The sequence below is a fragment of the Phlebotomus argentipes genome, unplaced genomic scaffold (genome assembly GCF_947086385.1).
Source record: "Phlebotomus argentipes unplaced genomic scaffold, Phlebotomus argentipes genome assembly scaffold_18, whole genome shotgun sequence".
In the NCBI taxonomy this organism is placed as follows: Eukaryota; Metazoa; Arthropoda; class Insecta; order Diptera; family Psychodidae; genus Phlebotomus; species Phlebotomus argentipes.
Genome location: NW_026776177.1, coordinates 2,964,459 through 2,986,551, shown reverse-complemented (window position 1 = coordinate 2,986,551; position 22,093 = coordinate 2,964,459). Strand labels below are relative to the sequence as shown.

Below are 22,093 nucleotides of genomic sequence, written 5' to 3'. Positions count from 1 at the left end.
TGTAATTGGGAAAAACCTAAAATCAACCCGATATTCGATGAGAAGGCGCGCGCGTCCTGCGCCTCACTCGGGGAGTCAAGGATGTTGGAAGAAGTAGAAGAGAAGTGAAGGAAAATTGTGCTAAAATTCACTTTTCATTGTCCTCACTCGCCTCACTTTCGTGGCCATTAATGCCATTTACGCCATTCATTTCCACACTCTTCACTGCCTTATTAATCCCACTGACGACGATCGGTTGACTTCTTCTCGGCAACTCAATCACATCATCTGCAAAGAGAGAATGTTCGTTAGGCACGATTTTCTCACACACAAAACCGACATTTAGGCTCCACCTTCGCCACTATCGTCGCTGTGTCGTTGATTCAGAGGACATCCTTGGTTGATAAACTTCTCCAGACGTCCTGTCGCGGCCAGGATGAGTCCGAGGAAAGGCGGAGAAGGCTTGAGAGGCCGCGAGAGATATTCAGGATGAAACTGTGTGGCCACATAGTAGGGATGATTGGGATATTCTAGAATCTCCATGCGTTTCTTATCAGCATCGTAGCCCACAAAGTGCAGTCCTTTCGCCTCCAATTTCTCCACATAGTCCGGATTCACTTCATACCTGTGTCGATGTCTCTCACTCACGCTCTTGGGATTCCCATACAGTTTCTCTGGAAGATTCAGGAACAACTTGATGAGGAAATCCTCTCCTGACATGCTGAAAATACTCACTAATTGTGCTGTCGCAGTCCTTGAACAGAGTCGTCCTCTTGCCCAGTCTCATTGTGCCACCCATGTCGCCCGGATGATACTCTGGCATGTCGATCACGAGGGGATTGAGCGTCTCTGGCGCCACTTCCGTCGAGTTGGCATCCTTCAAGCCCATCACATTGCGCGCAAACTCAATCACCATCGCCTGCAGGCCAAGACAGATGCCCAGAAGGGGTTTGTTGTTCTCTCTGCACCACTGGCAAGCCTTGATCTTCCCCTCAATGCCACGCGACCCGAAGCCACCCGGCACGATGACACCTTTGCTCACGCTGAGCTCTCGCCACGCCTCGTAATACTTGGGCGGATCCTCAGATCTCATCTGTTCCTCCAAGTGACACGCCTCAATGAACTTCACATTCACCTGATAGCCACTGGCGATGCCCGCGTGCTGCAGCGCCTTCGTCACGGACGCATACGCATCCTCCAGCTTCGTGTACTTCCCCACCAGCGTGATCTGCACGTGGCGATTGATGGTGTTCACGCGATGCGCCAAATTCCGCCAGCGCTCAATGAAGCGACTCTCGCGCTGAATCTTCAGCTGCAGTCGCTCGGCCAGGAAGTCCACGACGCCATCCTGCTCCATCAGCAGCGGCACGTGATAGATTGAGGGCAGATCGTGGATGCAGATCACTTGCTCAGTCGCCACGTGGCAGAAATTGCTGATCTTCTCCTTCACCTCCTTGCCAATCGGCTCCTCAGAGCGACAGACAATCAAGTCAGGACTCAGTCCGAGACCGCGCAATTCCCGCACGCTCGCCTGCGTGGGCTTCGTCTTGTGCTCTCCAGTCGCTTTGGGCTTTGGCACGAGTGACACGTGAGCGCAGCAGAAGTTTTCGCGCTGCAAAGACAAAAAATGGCGGGATTGTGTTATCTAAACTCCTTGTCTTTCCGCAGACAGATGAAGTGTCGATGCGCGCAGTGTCTGCCAAACGGTGTGGAAAACAGCAGTGGAACTTCTCTAGTGTTTTTTTCTTAAATTATGTGATAATTTAGGCGGAAAATCACGTGAATAATAGTGAGAAATGTGCGTAATGAGTGTGTTTCAATTGTGATGTGACATTTTGCAGTTAAAAAAGAGGTAAAAGCCGGTGAAAACGCCCTTCGACGCCTTTTCAGGATGAGATCATCTTGATCACGCCATTTATGATGAAATAAAACATGTTTCTTAGACAGAAATTGGTGAATCCCCGAAGAGATAAAATACAATTCCTGCGTTTCAATGTTCCAGAAAATTCTTCCTCTTCTCAATGATTAATTTCTTATTTTAAACAACCATCAAAATATATAGTTTATCTTATCTTTTATATAAAAGAACAGATGATAGAAAAAAAGTCACTGTTCGGGAAGAGCGTTCATCATTAACTTATCATTTGGACTTCTTATAATTCAGACGTTGTTGTTGCATTTTCACACCCAGAAATAATTATTTTTCTAAGCAGTTTACTTTTGCAGATCCAAGAATCTGCATTCGCAATATTTCCTATTTGATTAGTCATTTAACACTGCAACTACCAAAGTCTCGATTCTGCGAATTAATGGGTCGTTGCAACATTACGGATTTTGTATTTAAGTTCGTAAAAGCTACCAATTTGATGTTGCAACTTAACGTTTTTATAGCTTATATTTGTGGCCGAATTTGATACGAACGAAAAGGCGATGAAAAGCGAAGTTGGGAATTTATTTAATACGAATTTCAGGTGTCATAAAACCATTTTCATGTTTCAACTTTTGAGTAGCGGTTTTAAGAGATTTTCAGGGCAAAATATTTCAAATTTCGCTCAATTTCTGTCCATTTTCTCTACGTTGACGTAAGGAAATGTTTGTCAGTGTTAATTGAGCGTATTTATCCGTATTTGAAGCGTATTTTTCCGTTTTACCGAGAGATCTTTTCAACGTAAAGAGTTGCAAATTCTTTGGAAAACCAATCAGTTTCCTTGGCAAGACTCGAAAGATGTCCGAAAAATCACATAAATAGCCAGATAAATGCCAACAATCTCGCAGAAAATAAATTCAACACTTTCGTAAATGATATTAATCGTAATCTTGCAACACAGTTTTATGAATTCATAACTTTGACAGCTTATTTAAAATGTTATGAAAGTAAAGTTGCAACGACGCTTAAATATCATTTTAAACCTGTTTAAATTCTGTTTTCCTGCTTTTTGGCGCTTTTACATACACGGATTTCCTCATGGCTCAGATTTTTGCTCTTAATTGGTTTGTCTTTAACCTTGAAGACATTTACAGGCATTTACGTCTTTACGAGATTTTCAGTAATTTCAATACAATTAATTTATAAGAGATTGTGAGCTATTTTCTCCCTATGAATTCATGATTGAAATACAGTGTGTTGAAATTGCTTTCTGTGGCATTAAATTGAATTAGAAAATAGGTAATAATGAGATGAAGATTTTGATCCAAAATTACCCCAAATTTTGGTTGTGATTTGACAATGAATTTATTGGCAATATTCAGTCCAAATATATACACTTTAACAGGTGTTTTGTGTGTTTTCTCTCGTTCGCTTTTGGGCATTTGCCAATTAAAGGAAGAATAATAAATTTGCACAACAGTGAAAGTTTCTCATTAGCCTCACTTGAACTGTTTCGCTCTTCATCGACATTTTCTGCAAATATTAATACTTAAGCAGAGTGACAAAGAATCGCATTGGATTGAGATAAAGAATCCAATCAGCGCCAATTGAGAAGTCTTGAAATTCAATCTGGAGCGCGATTGCGGGGCTCGGAAGCTGTCGTGCTGTCGAAAATTGCTTGCCAGAAAAGTGCGGCGCGAGTGCGAAAAGTAGGGCAAGACCTCGCTCTCGGCCTCTCGTCGCGTCTCACCTTGACTTTGAACTGAAACTGTCGGAAGCTCTCGACGAAGGCCATTCCCTCGATGTCGCCAATCGTGCCGCCCAGCTCCACGATGCACACTTGGGGCTGAGCTGTGCCCTTCACGGGCCGGTGCGCCACTTTCTCCACCCACTCCTGGATGGCGTCCGTGACGTGCGGCACCACTGCAAGGCAGGGGAAGTTAGTCAGTGGACTCAGGAGAGGATTTGGGATGCTGATTACCTTGCACAGTCTTGCCCAGATAGTCTCCTCTGCGCTCCTTCTCGATCACATGCTTGTAGACTTTCCCTGTCGTGATGTTGTTGTCACGATGCAGCGTGACGTCGAGGAATCTCTCGTAGTTGCCAAGATCCAGATCCACCTCGCCGCCATCATCCAGGACGTACACTTCACCTGAAATGACCACAAAACGCCGCACAATTAGGCTTCTTCTGCCTCCCCAGCATAACCTAATCCGCGCCGATGGGTTTGTGACGCGCCAAACCACGTGCTTCTCCGCCACTATTGAGCCCCAATCACTCATGCGCCGTGAATATGTCTGCAACGCAAATTCCCGTGACACGGAGCCCGAGGTCACTGAGGCTCCCTGGCGCCCACGTTGCCCCCCCAAACCTCAGACAGATGGTGTAATTTTCCACTAACCATGCTCGTAGGGAGAAAATGTGCCAGCGTCTATGTTGATGTACGGATCAATCTTGATGGAAGTCACGTCGATGCCGCAGGAATTCAGGAGTGTGCCGAAGGAGCTGGCAATGACGCCTTTTCCCACGCCACTTATAACACCGCCAGTCACTAAAATGTACTTCATTTTCGCCACTCTTTGCACAGTCTGAACGATTTTGCTCATTTGTGTACGCACAAATCTGTCACGCTACCAAACACTCGCTGTCGTCCTTTTCGGCTCACACTCAAATCCCAACCGATTCCAGTGAATCGGGCTGCGTATCATGCGCGAATCGGTCGACATAACCTCAATGGCGTCAACGCGCCAAGATTTGTAATGCCCACAAATGCCAAGGCGAGTGCTCTTTATTTCCCACAAAAGTGACAAAAACTGTGATTTTGGATCCTGAAGCTTCTCCGCACGGCTTAGGAGTTCTTCTGGAGCATCACGTCGAAGGCCACCAAGTAGTCGGTCAGGTCGAATTGCAGCAACACGATAAGGTAACTCGTGGCAGCGCTAACGGCTGAGAAGATAAAGGTGTAATCGAGCCGGAACAGCCCCAAGGCATTGAAGTGGAACGTATTCTTCCGGTGGAGGATCTGGAGAGTGAAACTCTTCATCTTGTTGTAGTAGATCTCGTCGTTGAGCATGAAAGCCGGCTTGTTCTGCAGAATCTTGTGCACAACCAGAGCAGCAGCGTTGGCCTACAATTCGGAGATTGTATAAAATGATTGTAAAAATGATTATTTTCCAAGTAAAATTGCAAAATAAGTCCCAAAGCTTGCGACAAGCTGTATTTGAACGTCACAGGGCCAAATTTGCGTTTGGGAAATACAATCGGAACTTCTACATGTCTTTGAAGTTTAAATTTCTGCCCTCTGGCGGTAAAATATGGAGAAAATGATCAAATATTGGAATATATGATGATAAATGATTGAATTTTGTATGAAATAATAAGAATTTTAATAAAAATCTCAAAGTTAATGGTCTCAACTGAACACTCACCGTTTCCTTAGCATTGGTCGTGCAGGAAAGCATGACGTAGATGGAGAGACAGTTGATGGCTCCCCAGATGACATAGGACGTAGCGATGAGGATGAGAGTCACATTCTGTCCCCAGGCCCAGAAGGCCACCTTTGTCTCGATGAAGAAGCCGAAGATGATGATAATGAAGCCCGCCGTGATGCTGGACACGATCTGGAGGGAGAAGATGTCGTTGATGCTTTCAGAAGCGTCACAGAGTTTGTCGTGGAGGATGAAAATCTCATTGAGACGCATGTGAGCGTTTGCCGGGAGTGAAGAGTTGCTGACGAAGGCTTGCTTCGTGTCAGGATTTGTCTTCTCGGGCTTCTCTGTCTGCGCACTCTTGAGTTTCATTTGCAGAGCGGCATTGGATGTGGGAACATTGATGTCGGCGATGTGTTGGAGGAAGCTAGAAGAGAGTGGAAAACCAATTAATTTACTCCTGATATCCTTGATAATGAATGGAAAAGAAGTAATAGGAATTACTCACGTATTGATTGCCTTGAAGCGCTGGTAGATTGAGTGAACAATGGCGATGAATTGCAGATGAATTACTCCGGAACAGACGTAAGGATAAACGTAGGCGAAGCAGATGATTATCATGTAGTTTCCGTACATGCTGCAAGGAGAGGAATCGAGTGAACTCTTCGGGAGTTCAAGGGTAAGCAAGGGCAAGGAAGTCTCACTCCATGAAGACGAAGTAGTCGAACAGGAAGGCCGTGGCGACGAGGAGAGCGCCGCCGACGATGAAGAAGTACTGAAAGATGACTGTTGTGCGATAATCGACGGACTTTCCGCAAATACTGGTGAGCTCAGAGTCCAGGAAGTCCATGCGGATCGACATGACGTTGTAGCGGTAGATCTTGCGTGGGGTGAAAATGTAGCTGGTGATAAAGATGCAAATGCCCAAGTAGATGTGCATCAAGTGACCTTGCGGCGAGAGGAGAGAAAGTGGGTCAGCGGGTCAGGAGGATTTCCTGCTGGGGGATTATCTCGCTCACCCACGACGCTGATGATTGGGTAGTTGCGACTGGAGGGAATGGCCAGGACGCTCTCATTGGCCAGGACGTACGAGATGACGTAGGATATTGCCCAGAGGATTGTGATCAAGGACAGGGCGAAGGAGAAGCTGAACACCGTCTTTTCGGGGATCTTCTTGCCAGACTTGTCCTCAATGCTATTCCGAGAGTACGGCAGGAGTCCGAGAATCTTCGACACGACATAAGTGGGAGCGTAGGACTCGTGAAAGGGAAGACCCTCCAGACGATTGGCGAAGAAGGACAACATCGTCAAAGGTGATCCACACTTGATAACTGACCAGGACAAACTGACTTCCGAAGCTCCCAGTCTGGGGCAGATAATGGAAATCACCTGGCTGAATAATTGATGGCGGATAATTAATTGCTCAAGCACAGACTATTAGCTAATGGGCTCCTTTTTATCCTGCCAATCGCCCTCTTTAATCCCATTAGCGGACAATTTTATCGATTTCGCGATCCCACGCGACTCTGGGTGGAATTGACCTCCAAAAAACCGTTCTCCCGTCGTCTATTTATAACAAACCATTGTCAGACATTCATCTCGGGAATGTCGCTCCGCGATATGGCGCCGGAGGGGAAAAAATGTCTGGCCAGGATACGCTGTTTCTGATAATTTCTCTGAGGCCACAAAAAAATGTGCCAATTCGATAAGCGCGCCACTATAAAAGGGCCAGAGGAGCGCCGAGATTTTCAGTCTCTCTCCGGATTTACTGGTGGTTTTAAGAAGTGCAAATAAGTGGTGAAGTGAAGTTCTGAACAAGTTGGAATTGAGTGCTTGTGGAGTGATGAATTCCCAGAGATTTGTGGGAATTCTGCTCTTGGCAGTTTTTGGATGTATCAGTGTTGTTGCAGATCAGGATCCCGAAGCTCCTCCTCAGGATGCACAGCCAGTGTAATTCCCTTTCCTTGCCTTTTGTAGTGTTTGTGAAAATCTTGATCTGAGCTTGAGAGTTGCTTAAAATCATTGAAAAGGCTGTAAAAATTGGAGCAAATGTCCTTTATTCATTCAATTTATTCTGTTCGTTCTGTTCCCTTCGGCGGAACATTTTCAAATGAACGCCTTCTTCCATTTTCAAGGCTGTTCGGATCTCCAAATCCGCTTTAAGCGCTGATATCTTAAGGAAATGCATGATAAAAAATTTGCAAATTTTGGCTGTGTTTATCGCTTTGTAATTCTTCCACATTTCGCGTCCTCAACCTCGATCAACATTTATCGCACTTGTTCTTCCTCTCACACCCACTGAGAGTGCAAAGTCAGTGACGACGGGAATTCCCTCATCACGAGACGCGACTCAGTCAAGGCCTGGGAAAATTGCAATTCTCACATGCTTTCTTGGCTATCGCGAAGTGAAATTGCAGAAAGTCCTTCTTTTACCCACAGCGGTGATCCGGCAATGCGGTTTGGGCCGGAATTGGAGTTGATTAGAGACCAAATTCCCATCCAATTGGATCAGTTGGTGAAAGACACATTCACCGGAAGCACCGAGGAAGCGCCTCAGATTCAAAATGACGCCCATGCGGTGAAGAACTTGATGGAAAACATGATTGACATGAAGAAGTCCATGTTTTTGGGGCATGAGAAGCACGGAATGCATCCCGGATTGCATCACGGAATGCATCACGGCGGTGGATATAGTTATCAGGTGAAGGGAAAGTTTCCCTACGGACATCAGCATCATCATCAGTGGACGCACGAGGGCGCATCCTTTCCCACTGGACTGGTGAATCCGATGCAGGGATGCGCAGGACAACCCAATCAACCCCTGAACGCCGTGCTCAAGTGCACATCCAACAGCAACACTTGCAAAGCCACGTGCATGCCGGACTACAAGTTCCCCAATGGCGAGACGAGTCTCCTGATCTCCTGTGTGGAAGGAGAGTGGATTGTTCAGGGCGCTGAGTGGCCTCAAGTGCCTTCGTGCGAGCGTGAGTAGTTCAGTGAGTTTCTTACTTGTTCTTGCAATGATTCCGGCGATTTTGCAGCAATTTGCTCGCCTCAGTGTCTGAATAATGGCATTTGCGTGTCGCCTGGAATCTGCACGTGTCCTGACAACTTCCGTGGTCCTCAGTGTCAATATGAGAAGAAGATGTGCCTGCAGAAACCCAGTTTGCCCTCCAATTCCAGGCAAACGTGCACGTCAAGTCAATGCACGATATCCTGTGCGAAGGGATATCGCTTCCCGGACGGAACAACTGTGTCGAATGTGGTGTGTCGCGATGGGGAGTGGAAACCGACCAGAGGAGATTGGTCAACAGTGCCTGATTGCCAACGTGAGTAGATAATTGTTTTCAGAGACTTTTCAGCTATAAATCCTGATTTTTTCTTCAGCTGTCTGCATTCCGCGGTGCAGGAATGGCGGCAATTGCTTATCCTTCAACGTGTGCCAGTGTCCTCCGGAGTTTCGTGGTCCGCAGTGTCAGTACAGCGTGGAGAATTGTGCTCCGAAGAAGCTGAAGTTCAATGGTGGATACAATTGTTCAGGCACTGGCGACACAATCACTTGTACCCTTTATTGCCCTCAAGGAGTGGAGTTTGACCAGCAGCCAGCGCCTCAATACACTTGTAGCTACGCCAGTGGCGTCTTCTCACCTTCCTTTGTGCCCAAATGCATCTTCAGCAGTGATATGGATGTCGTGTCGATGGGCGGATACAGTCAGAGCACTCAAATTCGCACTGGTCAGACGCTCCACGGCGGCGGCTGGTCGTATTCCCACGGCGGCGGCGGTGGCGGAGGATATCAGGAGATTGAGATCACCAAGACCAGGAAGTACAAGGATGGCGACAAGTACTATGTTGATGGCGGTGGGGAGGAGTTCGAGGTGATTCAGCTGCCTGGAGTGTACAATCTCTACATCTCCAATGAGGTGGGAATAGTTTATCGCCAGCCGAAGCCTTCGATCTGCATGACCTGGAATGGGAACAAGGTGAAGACGTTCGATGGCCTCATTTACAGCTCACCGCTCTTCTGTGCCCACACACTGATCCACGATCAGGTTGATGGATCCTTCAGTGTCATTGTGAGATCCTGTCCGATGGGATCTCCTCAGCCATGCTCACACAGTCTGGTTGTCTTCCTCCTCAACATGATGTACACTTTTGAGAATGTCAACGGAAGTGTGCGCTTCTCCAGTCCAAAGTCCGTCTTGCCCATTCCTTCCCAGCTCACGGGAATGAAGGTGACGATGATTGGGCATCGGGTGAAGATTGTCCTGGAGTCTGTGCAGACTTCTATTCTCTGGGACACAGACAAGCTCGTCGTCGTGGAGGCTTCGCCTTCGCTGTGGAACAGAACAGGCGGATTGTGCGGAACCATGGACATGGATGTGAGGAATGACTTCATTTCTAAGACTGGCGCGCAGCAGAAACTGGCCAGGACATTCGTCGACTCCTGGCGCACACCGAATGTGGACATAGACAAGAGCAAGTGCATCATGGGATCAGTGGAGGATATGGACACGGCCAAGTGTGATGCTGAGAAGAAGGCGAAAGCCAAGATTATCTGTGAGAATCTCGTGAAGAGCTCAAAGTTCATCGAGTGTCTGGAGAAGTACAACAGTGAGATGCTCATTCAGTCCTGCATCTCTGACTACTGTTTCTGTCCGGACACTGAGCATCCCGAGAAGTGTTCCTGCGATGGGATTTCCGTGTTTGCTCAGGATTGTGCCTTTCAAGGAGTTGAACTCGAACACGGATGGAGAGATATGGAGTTGTGTCCTCTTCCCTGTCCTGACGGCAGGATCTACAGAGCCTGCGGACCCTCTTCCGAGCCATCCTGTGGAGTGGCCGTGACAAATGAGAAGGATTCTCACTGCAGAGAAGGATGCTTCTGTCCTGAGGGAACAATTCAACACGAAGGAAAGTGCATTGATCCCTTCCAGTGTCCTTGTCAATTGCGTGGCAAGTCCTTCAAGCCCGGATCGAAGGTGAAGAAGGACTGCAACACGTGTACTTGTGACAATGGATCGTGGAAGTGCACGGATGTGAGCTGTGGATCTCGCTGTGGAGCCATTGGTGATCCTCACTATGTGACCTTCGATGGCAGACGCTTTGACTTCATGGGAAAGTGTTCCTATCGCCTCCTCCTCACGGAGAACGTCACAGTCGATGCTGAGAATGTGGCTTGTCCAGGAAGTATCTCTGAAGCCATGGAACTCATCCCCACAAGTCTTGATTTGCCTTCCTGCACGAAATCTGTGACGATTTCGTATAAGATCGGAGATAAACTGCGAAGCATCAAGCTGAAGCAGGGAAGAACAGTGTTTGTGGATGATCAAGAGGTGATTAAGCTGCCCAAGACTCTCGTCCAAGGTCTACTGAAGATCCGTCAGGCCAGCTCGACATTCTTGTCTGTGGAATTTCAGGACGGTCTCAAGGTTTGGTGGGATGGAATCACGAGAGTGTACATCGACACGCCGGCTACGTATCGTGACAAGACCAAAGGACTCTGCGGCACCTTCAATTCCAATCAGCAGGACGATTTTCTCACTCCCGAAGGAGACATTGAGTCCGTTGTGGAGCCATTCGCTGACAAGTGGCGAACCAAAGAGACTTGTCCCTATGTGACAGACACAGTTCCAGTGCCTCATCCTTGCCAGGTGAATCTGGAGAACAAGAGCAAGGCGGAGAAGATGTGCGGGAAGTTGAAAGCAAAGGTGTTCGAGGATTGTCACTGGTATGTTGACTACATGCCCTTCTATGAGGATTGTCTCTACGATGTGTGCGCGTGCAAAGGAGACGACGTGAATGCCTGTCTCTGTCCGATTCTCTCCTCCTACGCAGCCGAGTGTGCTCGCCAAGGAGTCGTGATCAACTGGCGACTCTCCGTCACTGAATGCGGCGTCAAGTGTCCTCCGGGACAAGTGTTTGAGGAATGCGGCGATTCCTGCTCGCTCACGTGTGAGGATCTCCAGGGGGACTATCCCTGCAGGAAGCACTGTGTCGAGGGATGCCGCTGCCCGGACGGACAGGCTCTCAATGAGGACAATGAGTGCGTTCCGATCGGAATGTGTCCGTGTGCTTACAAGGGTCTCACTTTCCGGCCAGGCTACAAAGAAGTGCGTCCAGGAAGCAAATTCCTGGAGTTGTGCACGTGTTCCAGTGCAAAGTGGGATTGCGCGGAGGCGAATGATGAGGATGCGACGAAGTATCCACCAGCGGCTGATATACGCAGCAAATGCCTGGCCAGCAACAATGAGGAGTTCACAACGTGCGAACCACCGGAACCGGTGACTTGCAAGAATATGCACACAATCCAGGAATCATCGCCCATGGAGTGTGTTGCTGGGTGTGTTTGCAAGAAAGGCTTCGTGCTGGACATGGCCACGAAGAAGTGTGTCCGTCCGAAGGACTGCTCCTGCCACCACGGAGGCGTCAGCTACAAGGATGGCGATGAGATTACGGAGCTGTGCAACAAGTGCGAGTGCGAAGGAGGAACGTGGAAGTGCACAGATCATCAGTGTCCGGGAATTTGTACGTCTTGGGGAGATTCACACTTCACGACGTACGACGGAAAGGACTTTGACTTCCAGGGAGTGTGCAATTATGTCCTCTCTAAGGGAAGTTTAGGCGCCGATGGAGGATTTTCCGTGACTATTCAGAATGTTCTTTGTGGTTCTCTGGGCGAAACATGCTCTAAATCTGTTCACATCTCAATCTTGGGCAGCAATTCGGAATCTCTAACACTCTCAGCGGATTCTCCAATTCCTGGAATGAAGGACACCTCAGTGGCGCAGAAGGGGAAGCAGAGTCCTCCTCTGAAATCCCTTCTGGTCTACAGGGCAGGCATATTTATTGTCGTGGAGGCGCCTGAGATGGGATTACAAGTGAAATGGGACAGAGGAACACGAGTCTACATCACACTGAGCAATCAATGGCGTGGAAAAGTGCAAGGATTGTGTGGAAATTTCAACAATGATCTTCAGGATGACTTCAAAACACCCTCAGCCGGAGTTGAGACGAATCCCATCATCTTTGGCGATTCGTGGAAGCTTCAGGATTACTGTCCAAAGACAACGGAACAGGTGGATTCGTGCGCCAAGCATCCGCACAGAACCATGTGGGCTCAGAGGAAGTGCGGAATACTCAAGAGTGGCGTCTTCCAGGCCTGTCACGCTGAGGTTCCCGTGGAGAACTTCCTGAAACGCTGCACTCACGACACTTGCGCTTGCGATCAGGGAGGAGATTGTGAGTGTCTCTGCACTGCTCTGGCTGCTTATGCACACGCTTGCACTCTCAAAGGCGTCTCGATCCGCTGGAGAACTCCAGACTTGTGCCCAATGCAATGCGATCCGGAGTGTTCATCCTACAGTCCTTGCATTTCTTCGTGTCCTGTCGAAACGTGCGACAATGTCATCACCACGAGCAAGGACAAGTGGATGTGCAGCGAGGATTCGTGCGTGGAGGGATGCAAACTCAAGGGATGTCCAGCAGGACACATCTATTCGAACGAAACCTTCTCTGATTGTGTTCCCAAATCAATCTGCAAACCGTTGTGCATGGAAATCAATGGCGTTTCTTACTACGAAGGAGACATTTTGTCGTCTGATCTCTGCCAGACGTGCCGCTGTTCCAGGAACAAGAAGATATGCAGCGGCGCTCCGTGTGCTGAAGGTGTGACGACAGTGGATCATATGTTCGTCACACGGAAGCCTGATCAGGATGAGGACTTGAAGTGTGTCAGCGGATGGTCTGAGTGGATCAATCAAGATGTTTCCGCCACGCTTGGTGTGAAGACAGTCAAGAAGGGAAAGAAGATTGGCGAGAAGGAACCAATTCCTAACTATCTGCTCATGAAGAACGTCATTGGAGCCACTTGTTCGCCGGACAAGATCAGCAAAATTGAGTGCAGAACTGTGGGCGATCACAAATCGGTCAAGTCAACGGGAGAAAACTGCGAATGTTCCCTCGAGAGAGGACTCGTTTGCGAGGGATCCTGTTCAGACTACGAGATCCGCGTTCTGTGTGACTGCGATGGAACTTATGTGGAGCAAAAGACACTGGCTCCCATCGCTTCAGTGCCTGTGACAGTGTGTGATCCCAGTATTCCTCACGTTGAGTATCCCGGAGATTGCTTCAAGTTCCGCCACTGCATGCCAATGCCGGATGGATCGTGGCAATATGCGGAGAAGACTTGTGGTCCAACAATGATGTTCAATCCCAAGACGATGATCTGCGACTGGGTGTTTTCCGTGATGGAGATCAAGCCAGAGTGTGGAAAACCCGGAAAGCCCAAGGAAGACATTAAGATTAAGGTTGACAAGTGTCCTCCTGGCGAGGCGTGGACAGATTGTGTGATTCCCTGTGCGAACTCTTGCCACTATTACGTGTGGGTGCTGAAGAAGAATGGCTTCTGCAGCAACATGTGGGATGAATTGGTGGGATGTGCTGGTGGATGTGTTGACGCCAGTCAATTGGAGATCCCTTGCCCTGCTCCAGGACTCTGGAGGGACAAATCCTCATGCGTGCAGCGCAATCAGTGCACTTGCGCCAGCAAGAGTGGAACTCTGGTGAAGCCTGGAGAAGTGTTCAGGGAGTCAGATTGTGAGCTGTGTCAGTGCATAGACAATGCCTATGTCTGCGACACTTCAACGTGTACAAGACAGAAAGTCGAGTACACTGTTGCTGTTGAGGACAAAACTGAACATCCTCCGGTGATCTTCACACGACCAGTCACCACTGAGCGTCCGCTGATCATCCAAACTACAGTCTCTCCGCCGCCAGTGTGTGATCTGACCAAGTATCAGCTGATTCCCGTGCTCAGTGGCGAAGATACTCACATGCCAGATTCAGCCTTCTCGGCGTCCAGTGTCTTGGGATCATTCTTCGAGGCACACTTTGCCAGGATCAACTCCAAGCCCAGCGAAATCTGCAGCGGAAGCTGGTCTCCTGCCACCAATGACGATTCTCAGTATCTTCAGATCACATTCCCTCAGCAAATGCCACTCTATGGGGTGCAGATCAGCGGAAGTCCTCTCTACAATCACTATGTGAAGCTCTTCAAGATCCTCTACAGTCACGATGGGGTGGCTTTCAGCTGTCTCAAGGACGGAACAGCTGAAGATCAGCTCTTCTACGGCCCTGTAGAGTCCAGTGCGATGACTCAGTCTCTCTTCAGCATCCCCATTGAGGCGAAGGTGGTGAGAATTTATCCACTCAAGTGGCATGAAGCCATCGCCATCCGGATTGAATTGCTTGGCTGTGGAAAAGTCCTGCCCAAAGCGGCTCAGAAGCTGCCTCAGAAGAAGGTGCTGACGACAACCACTCCCAAGCCAACCACTGAAGCGACAACCAAGAAATCCACTCCGATTCCCATCAAACTCACCACGTCGATAACGGAGGAATTGGTTCAGCCCATCTGTGATGATCCGATGGGGGTGGAAAATGGAAAGATGAGTCCGCCACAGATCAAATTCAGCTCCTCAAAGGCTGATCATTTGGTGTTGAGGAAACCTCCGAGCGCCATAGAGCAGCTGAAGTTGTCCTCTCCTCAAGGATGGCTGCCCAATGTGGACACACCCAATGAATTTGTCATCTTCGACTTCCTGGAGAAGAGAAATCTCACCGGATTGAAGGTCAAGGGAGGTGATTACGGATGGGTGACGGCCTTCAGGGTCTACTACAGCCAGGATGAGGTGCTCTGGAATCTTATTCAGGGTCCTGATGGATCAGGAAAGCTCTTTGGCGGCTGTATTGATAGCCAGATTGTGAAGGTTAACATGTTTAAGTATCCAATCCAAGCGAGATACCTTAAAATCGTCCCTGAGAAGTGGCAGGAGAAGATTGAGATGAAGATCGAACCACTGGGATGCTTCCAGCCATATCGTGAGTATTTGAGATGTAATTCTGGGACAATGAAAGTTAGTTTCTGTCTTCTTTTGCAGCGCATGTTGAGCAGGAGAAGAAAATTGAGGAGGTCAAGTCTGTGCCTAAGATTAAGTGTGGCATTTGTGCAGGAGTTCTTCCACCTCTCACTGGTGTTGTGGGCGTTTGCAATTGCTATCCGCCTCAAGTGTGGAACGGTCAGGAGTGTGTTCAGCCCAGCCAATGTCCTTGCATGGTTGGACACATTCCCTATGAAGTTGGAGCGCACTTTGAACTCGAGGACTGTTCAGAGTGTGTTTGCGTGTTGGGAGGAAATTCCCAGTGTCAGCAGAAAGTGTGTCCTGCCTGTGAGAAAGGACTGCGACCGGTGAAGTCTCCCAATTGCCAATGTTCCTGCGAAACTTGTCCACAATCCACGATTCTCTGTCCCACAAGTGGAGAATGCATTGCTGAGCACTTGTGGTGCAACGGCGTGATGGATTGTCCTGATGATGAGATCAATTGCAAACCGAAAGGACCAACAATTGAGACTGTTCTGAATATCACAAAGACTTGTCCAGCTCCACATTGTCTGCCTGGTTATCGGGTGAAGGTGATTGAAAAGAAGCCCGTCGAATCGGCGATGTTTACGCATAAAACCAAAGGACGATGGCGGAAGAAACCATCGAAATACTCAAAGTTCAATTTCCACAAGAATCGCTACAATTCTCATCTCGCCACGCCATCAAGCTCACCATCAATTGTCGACGAGCCTGAGAAGTGCATTGAATTCATTTGCGTGCCGGAGAAAATGCTTGTGCCGAAGAATGACACGATTGTGGCTGTGAAGTGCGTGAAGCCTCAGTGTCCAGAAGGATACAATCTGGTGTCGGAGAAGCCAATTCCACCCAGCATTTGTCCTGTCTTCGACTGCGAACCGCAGCCACAGAGAGATGCAGTGTGCAATGTGACTGGGAGGAATTTCAACACGTTCGATGGAATGGAATTTAAATTTGATATTTGCAGTCACGTTCTGGCCAGAGAATTCTCAGGAGGGAATTGGACAATTACTCGTAAGTTCTTCATCTAAAATTCATCACTAATAAATGCTGTTCAATGTTTCTTCCTTTTTAGTGCTGAAAAATTGTTCTGCCGGCGATTTTCTCTGCACGAAGGAAGTCGAGATCACGGACACTGAGCTGGAGTGCATCGTGACTCTCTATCCTGATCTGACGGTGAAGTACAATGGCTACATTTACACTGTGGATCAGCTGCAGAAGGGCAAGGATAAGATGAACTTCGCTGTGTCAAAAGTTGGTGCGACGATCGTCTTTGTCTCACACAATCACGGTTTCTGGGTGACTCTGGATGAGTACGGAGACATCAAGATCGGAGTGAGTCAGAAGTATTCATCCCAAGTGGACGGACTCTGTGGATTCTTCAACGGTCAGATGAGAGACGACAAGAGACTGCCCAATGGCGATGATGCTCAGTCGACAGTGGAGTTTGGTGAGGCGTGGTATGTTGATCGGATGTCCAAGGAGAATTGTCAGCCTCATGCTTGTCCGCGGGATATTCAAGAGGAAGCCTGGAGGATCTGCAATGCAGTGTCGTAAGAATTTTATTTCTCAAACAATCTTAGATATATTCAAAATAATGATTTATTTTGCTTTCAGTGGCGAAACTTTCAGTGTTTGTGAGAAATCAATGGATATAGAAAAATTCACTTCCAAGTGCATTGAAACTGCTTGTGAATGTCTGAGATCTTCCAAGAGTTCTGAAACATCTGGAAAATCCCCGGCGCATCGGTGCAAATGCTCAATTCTTCAGGGATTCGTTAGGGAGTGCTTGGCGGCTGATGATAAAGTGCATCTGGACACTTGGAGGTCAACTTACGACTGTGAATTGCCTTGTCCGCCATCCTTGGTCCATCGCGATTGCTACAGACGACGTTGCGAGCTCTCCTGCGACACGCTGAAGAGCGAAGACTGTCCGTATTTGCCGGGAACGTGCTTCTCAGGCTGCTACTGTCCCGAGGGAACCGTGAGGAAGGGCGATAAGTGCGTGAATCCAACGCAGGAGTGTCTGGACTGCGTTTGTGATGGATTCGGACAGAGTCAATATGTGACTTACGACAGGAGCAATTTCACTTTCGACGGAAATTGCACGTATTTGCTCACGAGGGATCTGATCTTCCCAGGATTGCACACTTTTGAGGTGTTTGTGAATCTTGGTCGATGCAAAGGAGGCTCAACGTGCACAGAAGCTCTTCATGTCCTGCACAATGACAACATATTGCATCTGCAGAGGAAGAAGGGAACGGCGGAGATTGAGATTTTCGTGAATGGGGCTCAAGTGAGGCAACTTCCTTATGCCAAGGAGTGGGTGAAAGTCACTGAGGAGCCTGGGAAACTGATTAGAGTGCTTCTGCCGCTGTCTTTCCTCGAGCTGACGACGACTTTCGAGGATATGTCTTTCTCCCTTCGAGTGCCGAGTCTCAAGTATGGCGGGAAGTTGGAGGGATTGTGTGGAGACTGTGATGGCGAGGATGAGAATGATCTTGTGATGAACAAAGAGGTGGCAGTGGTGGAAAATCCCACTGTTCAGGACATTGTCATGAGTTGGCAGTCACGAAATCCCGCCCTCAATCTGCCTGACGATGAGTGCGTGAGTGAGGAGAGGAAGGAAGTTGAGTGTGCTCAGCATGACGCGGATCCTTGTATGAAGCTACTTGAGTTGGATGTCTTCGCGCAGTGCCACTTAGTTGTCGATCCTATCATGTACGTTTCCGCCTGTCAGAAGGATCTCTGTCGGAATGAGAAGGGCTCGTGTGAATCCCTTGCTGCCTACGCCAGAGAATGCGCTCAGAATGGGATCTGCATTGACTGGAGAAAGCCCGATTTCTGTCCGCACGACTGTCCGCAGCCGCTTGAGTATCAGGCGTGTGGATGTCGAGATTCTTGTGAGTCATTCCTGAAGAAGGAACAGCAGCATGTCCTCCTCGACGTTTGCACGGTGAATCGCGAGGAGGGATGCTTCTGCGGGGAGGGAAAACTCCTCCACAACGGCGTCTGCATCGTGCCGAAGATGTGCCAAGCTTGCGATGATGATCACTTTGCCGGAGATGTTTGGTTCAAAGACAAGTGCAACAGATGCGAATGCTTCGCCGATGGGAAGATCATCTGCACGAAGACAGAGTGCCCAGCTGATGATGTGGTGTGTCGCCGGGGATTCAGAGCCATTGAGATGCCCACTGTTGACTCATGTTGCAAGAAGTTCGTCTGCGGTGAGTTGTTGTCTCATAATGACTTCACAATGTGCGCCAATAAAGATAATGTTTTGCGTTTTATTAGGGTTTGGAGATCTAGTTCTGTGACCCAAACCCACTGACCTGATAAATCAAATGATGCAATTCTCTTCTCTTTCTGCAGTTCCCGAGGAAGTCCAGCCGAAGGAGGAGTGTCCTTTGACGGCCTTGCCGAAGTGTGGTCAGGATCAGGTGAAGAAGATCGAGTATGATAGCAATAATTGCACGAAAATCATCTGCGAATGCAAACCAGCTTCTGATTGTCCGCCACCTGAAGTATTCCCAGCACAACTTCTGCCGGGATTCAAGGTGTTCGAGGACACCTCAGGATGCTGTCCGACGGCTCGGCTGGAATGTGACAAATCCCTCTGTCCGCCGCCGATCACTCAATGCTCAGAGGAGTTCTTCGAGGTGGTGAAGACGGAGGCAAAGAGCGACGAATGCTGTGATTCCTTCAAGTGCACAGAGCCCAAGGGAGTGTGCATTGTCCAGGAGAATGGAAAGAACAGCATCAAGAAGATTGGGGACAAGTGGAAGTCATCCGATCCTTGTCTCCTTCTCGTCTGCACCGTGTCTCTGAGTGGGAGCGTCATTGTGAGTGCTGAGAAGGAGATTTGCGAAGATGACTGTAAAATGGGCTTCAAATACGCGGCGCCCACGATGGGATCCGACAAATGCTGCGGCGAATGCGTTCAATCACACTGCAAAGATGTGACTGGATTCTTTGAGATCGGCTCGACGTGGAGGAGTTCAGATAATTGCACAACCTTCCGGTGTGAGATGAAGGATGGCCAGTTCTACATTGTGTCCGAGCAGGAGTCTTGTCCGGATGTGCACGATTGTCCGCAGGAGAAGAGATACACGAAGGGCTGCTGTGTCTTCTGTCAGCCGGAGATTTCTGATCAGAGTAAGGATATTATCACTGGTTTTCCTGCACACACTTAACTTGCCTTTCTTCCGCAGAGAAATGTATTCCGGAGGTTCACAGCGAGAGCGACACAGTCGGATTGGTCACACAATCCACTCCCGATCATGGCCAGTGCACAAATCTCACTCCCTTGCCGCTCCTCGATGTTCTCCTCACCTGCACAGATGGACACAAGATCAGCAAGAAGGTTCCTATTCCGCAGACTTGCAATTGCTCTCAATGTCCTGGCTTTGTGAAGCATTGAAGAGAAGGCATAATAACTCCACTGGTAAGTGTGGCTTGTATTATTTGATGCTAATAAAAGGTCGTCAGTACACACATAAAAGCGACTATTTTATAGACACTTTATCACTAATGTTCTATATTTTTTTCGCGCCATCGACATGTAGTGCAACTGTTAAAATATGTGAGTTTTTCTTCGCTGTCGTGAAATATTTCGTCGCGAAAGTATATTGGTTAAATTTGAAAAATTCCACCAGTGGCGTAGTTGAGATATTCCTCCATCAGGACTTGATTGTAAGATCACAAATAGTTTGTATGGTTGAGAAATGCACTTTAAGGCAAATTTATTATGAATATTGAGTGATTTAATATTACCAAGGGGGATATATTATGGTCAGAAGTGGTGAAAAATTCAGTGGAAGTATTTGGAAGTGAAATTGCTTCAATATTTCGAATACAGTGCGTTCAAAAGTCACTTTTTTTTAAGGAATTAACGCAATATTTGGAGAAAAAGAAGTGATTTTTGCATTGTTTTGCCAATAATAACCTCCAAATTCGTTCATTCTTGAGCCTAAACTGATATAATTTGCAATTTACTGACACAATAATAAGTGAAATCTGCGAAGATCAAAAGATTTCAATGTTAAACTGATGTTAATTACGCTAAAGTCAATCATAACCTCTAAAATATTGCTTCAGAATGCAAAATGTCTATTTCCAGAGCCTTTTGATTGATTTTCTACTCTGAAATAGGAAATTTAAACTTATTGTCGATTAGTCTTGTCTTTGAAAGACTCTGAATAAATTTCTTTTAAAGATTCTTTTTGATATCTCAAGATTACTTTTAGGTTATGTTATTAATATCCGTTGGGAACTTCAATTATTTCAAAAGTACTGTTTTTCCGTAAGTTTTCAAGGTCATAAAAGTGAAAATGGCGTCTTTTTAGGTAAAAGACGCCTAAATTTGAGGTTATGATACTTTAAACTGTTGAAAAAAAAGGAAAAAGCATGTTTTAAGCACACCCAAAGTTTTGGAAGTGTCAGGAAGTGGTGTACACAGTTAAGCCTTATTATTTTCCCCTTGATAATTGCAAATTCACTAAAAACTACGCCTCTGTCTCAGAACGAGTGTGTTGAGGCAATTTTAACTCCTAACAAGCTTATCACTGCTCAGTGTCTTTGCCATATAAAAGACACCTTCTTCAGCAAACCTCAGTTTTCGGCTTCAAGACCTCAGTGAGTGAACTCTAAATTGTCTTCTTGCAATCATGAGAGATTTTTGGCTTCTTCTCTCCTTCTTCTTCACTTCGGCGCTCGCGCAGAATTTCACCGAAGAGATTCACTTTATCGTTTATAAAGACAATCAACCCAGGAACACTTCTGAATATTCCACTCGAAATCCAGTTGATCTTGGCTTCTGCAATCCGGGCGATGAGGTGGCAATGGTTGTTCACGGATGGACTGAGAGTTGCTCAACTGAATGGGTTTTGGATCTCATTTCAAATTTGACTGAATTCCGTGGCGAATGCATCGTTTGCATGGATTACAGTCGCTTCTCCAAGAATCCCGACTATTTCGCCCTTGTGCGACAATTTGACAAGATCAATAATGTTCTCTACGAACAATTAGTGGACTACAGAAGATCCGGTCTGGATCCCAGTGATATGTACATGTTCGGGTTTAGCTATGGAGCTCACTTGTGTCTCCAATCGGCGGCTCTGCTTGGCGAGCGAGTGGTCAAAGAGATCGATGGTGAGTGATTTGACAGCGATATCAGTGAATTGATCACTAAATATTCTGTGATTCAGTGTGCGATCCTGCTGGGCCAGGCTTCCCAAATATGCCCGACGCCACGATTTCCGCCGAGAATGTCCAGTGCGTGCACACGAGCGCCGACAAGGGCACGCACAAGAGGAACTGCCACCAGAACTGGAACATGGGCCAGTGCGGAAGAAGCCAAATCGGCGCTGGACCGTATCCCAAGGGATCCCACGGCCTGTGTCCTTACTTCTACAACAGCGCCTTCCGCAGCTCCTTCGTAGCCATCCCGAAGCCCCCCTTCTGCGCCAAGACGGAGAGGGACTGCACTGACTATCCCGAGAACTTCCAGATGGGCTACATGGAGAGACGCAAGCATAAAGTCTTCGGCACACTTTACGCCGCGACCACGCGAACATTTCCCTACAATTAATCGCTAATTATTATTAATTTCTACCATCAGCACCTGCTTGAGTGGCTAATTGAAATTCCTCAGGAAGAGACACACATTTGGGGGAAAAACAGTGAAAAGCTTCGCAAACAGACGTCAACTTTATCAAACACAACAGAAAAATGAACCATAAATTTGTTAGCAAATATCAACAGAGATATCTTTTAAGCGAAAAATGTAGTTTCGGTTCTTCAGTTGGTAATTGATGAAATTTAAAAGAATTTCGGAAAGTCTATCGAGGGGTCAATAACATATGGAATTTCCTTGGCAATTTCGGTTAGATATGGAATTGTTT

At 47.6% G+C, this 22,093-nt stretch overlaps 4 protein-coding genes across 4 annotated transcripts; 2 read left to right on the top strand and 2 right to left on the bottom strand.

The window, feature by feature from the left end:
• Nucleotides 1–127: 127 nt before the first annotated feature.
• LOC132259682 (CTP synthase) lies at nt 128–4,513 on the bottom strand. Its single transcript, XM_059757414.1, has 6 exons — nt 4,248–4,513; nt 3,828–3,998; nt 3,597–3,769; nt 715–1,591; nt 333–653; nt 128–267 (listed from the first exon to the last, which is right to left on the bottom strand). The coding sequence occupies exons 1-6, from the start codon at nt 4,450–4,452 to the stop codon at nt 128–130; spliced, it is 1,887 nt and encodes a 628-aa protein (XP_059613397.1). The 5' UTR covers nt 4,453–4,513.
• A 131-nt stretch (nt 4,514–4,644) lies between these two features.
• On the bottom strand, nt 4,645–6,579 carry LOC132260908 (gustatory and pheromone receptor 33a). Its single transcript, XM_059759303.1, has 5 exons — nt 6,294–6,579; nt 5,979–6,222; nt 5,783–5,911; nt 5,275–5,701; nt 4,645–4,973 (listed from the first exon to the last, which is right to left on the bottom strand). Exons 1-5 carry the CDS (start codon nt 6,577–6,579, stop codon nt 4,695–4,697), a joined length of 1,365 nt encoding a protein of 454 aa, XP_059615286.1. The 3' UTR covers nt 4,645–4,694.
• A 538-nt stretch (nt 6,580–7,117) lies between these two features.
• On the top strand, nt 7,118–19,681 carry LOC132260907 (hemocytin). The gene is made up of 10 exons (XM_059759302.1): nt 7,118–7,224; nt 7,714–8,258; nt 8,316–8,603; nt 8,662–14,537; nt 14,577–15,153; nt 15,213–16,205; nt 16,267–16,741; nt 16,809–18,418; nt 18,564–19,346; nt 19,403–19,681. Exons 1-10 carry the CDS (start codon nt 7,118–7,120, stop codon nt 19,609–19,611), a joined length of 11,463 nt encoding a protein of 3,820 aa, XP_059615285.1. The 3' UTR covers nt 19,612–19,681.
• A 1,176-nt stretch (nt 19,682–20,857) lies between these two features.
• LOC132260906 (lipase member H-like) lies at nt 20,858–22,022 on the top strand. Its single transcript, XM_059759301.1, has 2 exons — nt 20,858–21,341; nt 21,398–22,022. The coding sequence occupies exons 1-2, from the start codon at nt 20,858–20,860 to the stop codon at nt 21,778–21,780; spliced, it is 867 nt and encodes a 288-aa protein (XP_059615284.1). The 3' UTR covers nt 21,781–22,022.
• The last annotated feature ends 71 nt before the right edge of the window (nt 22,023–22,093 follow it).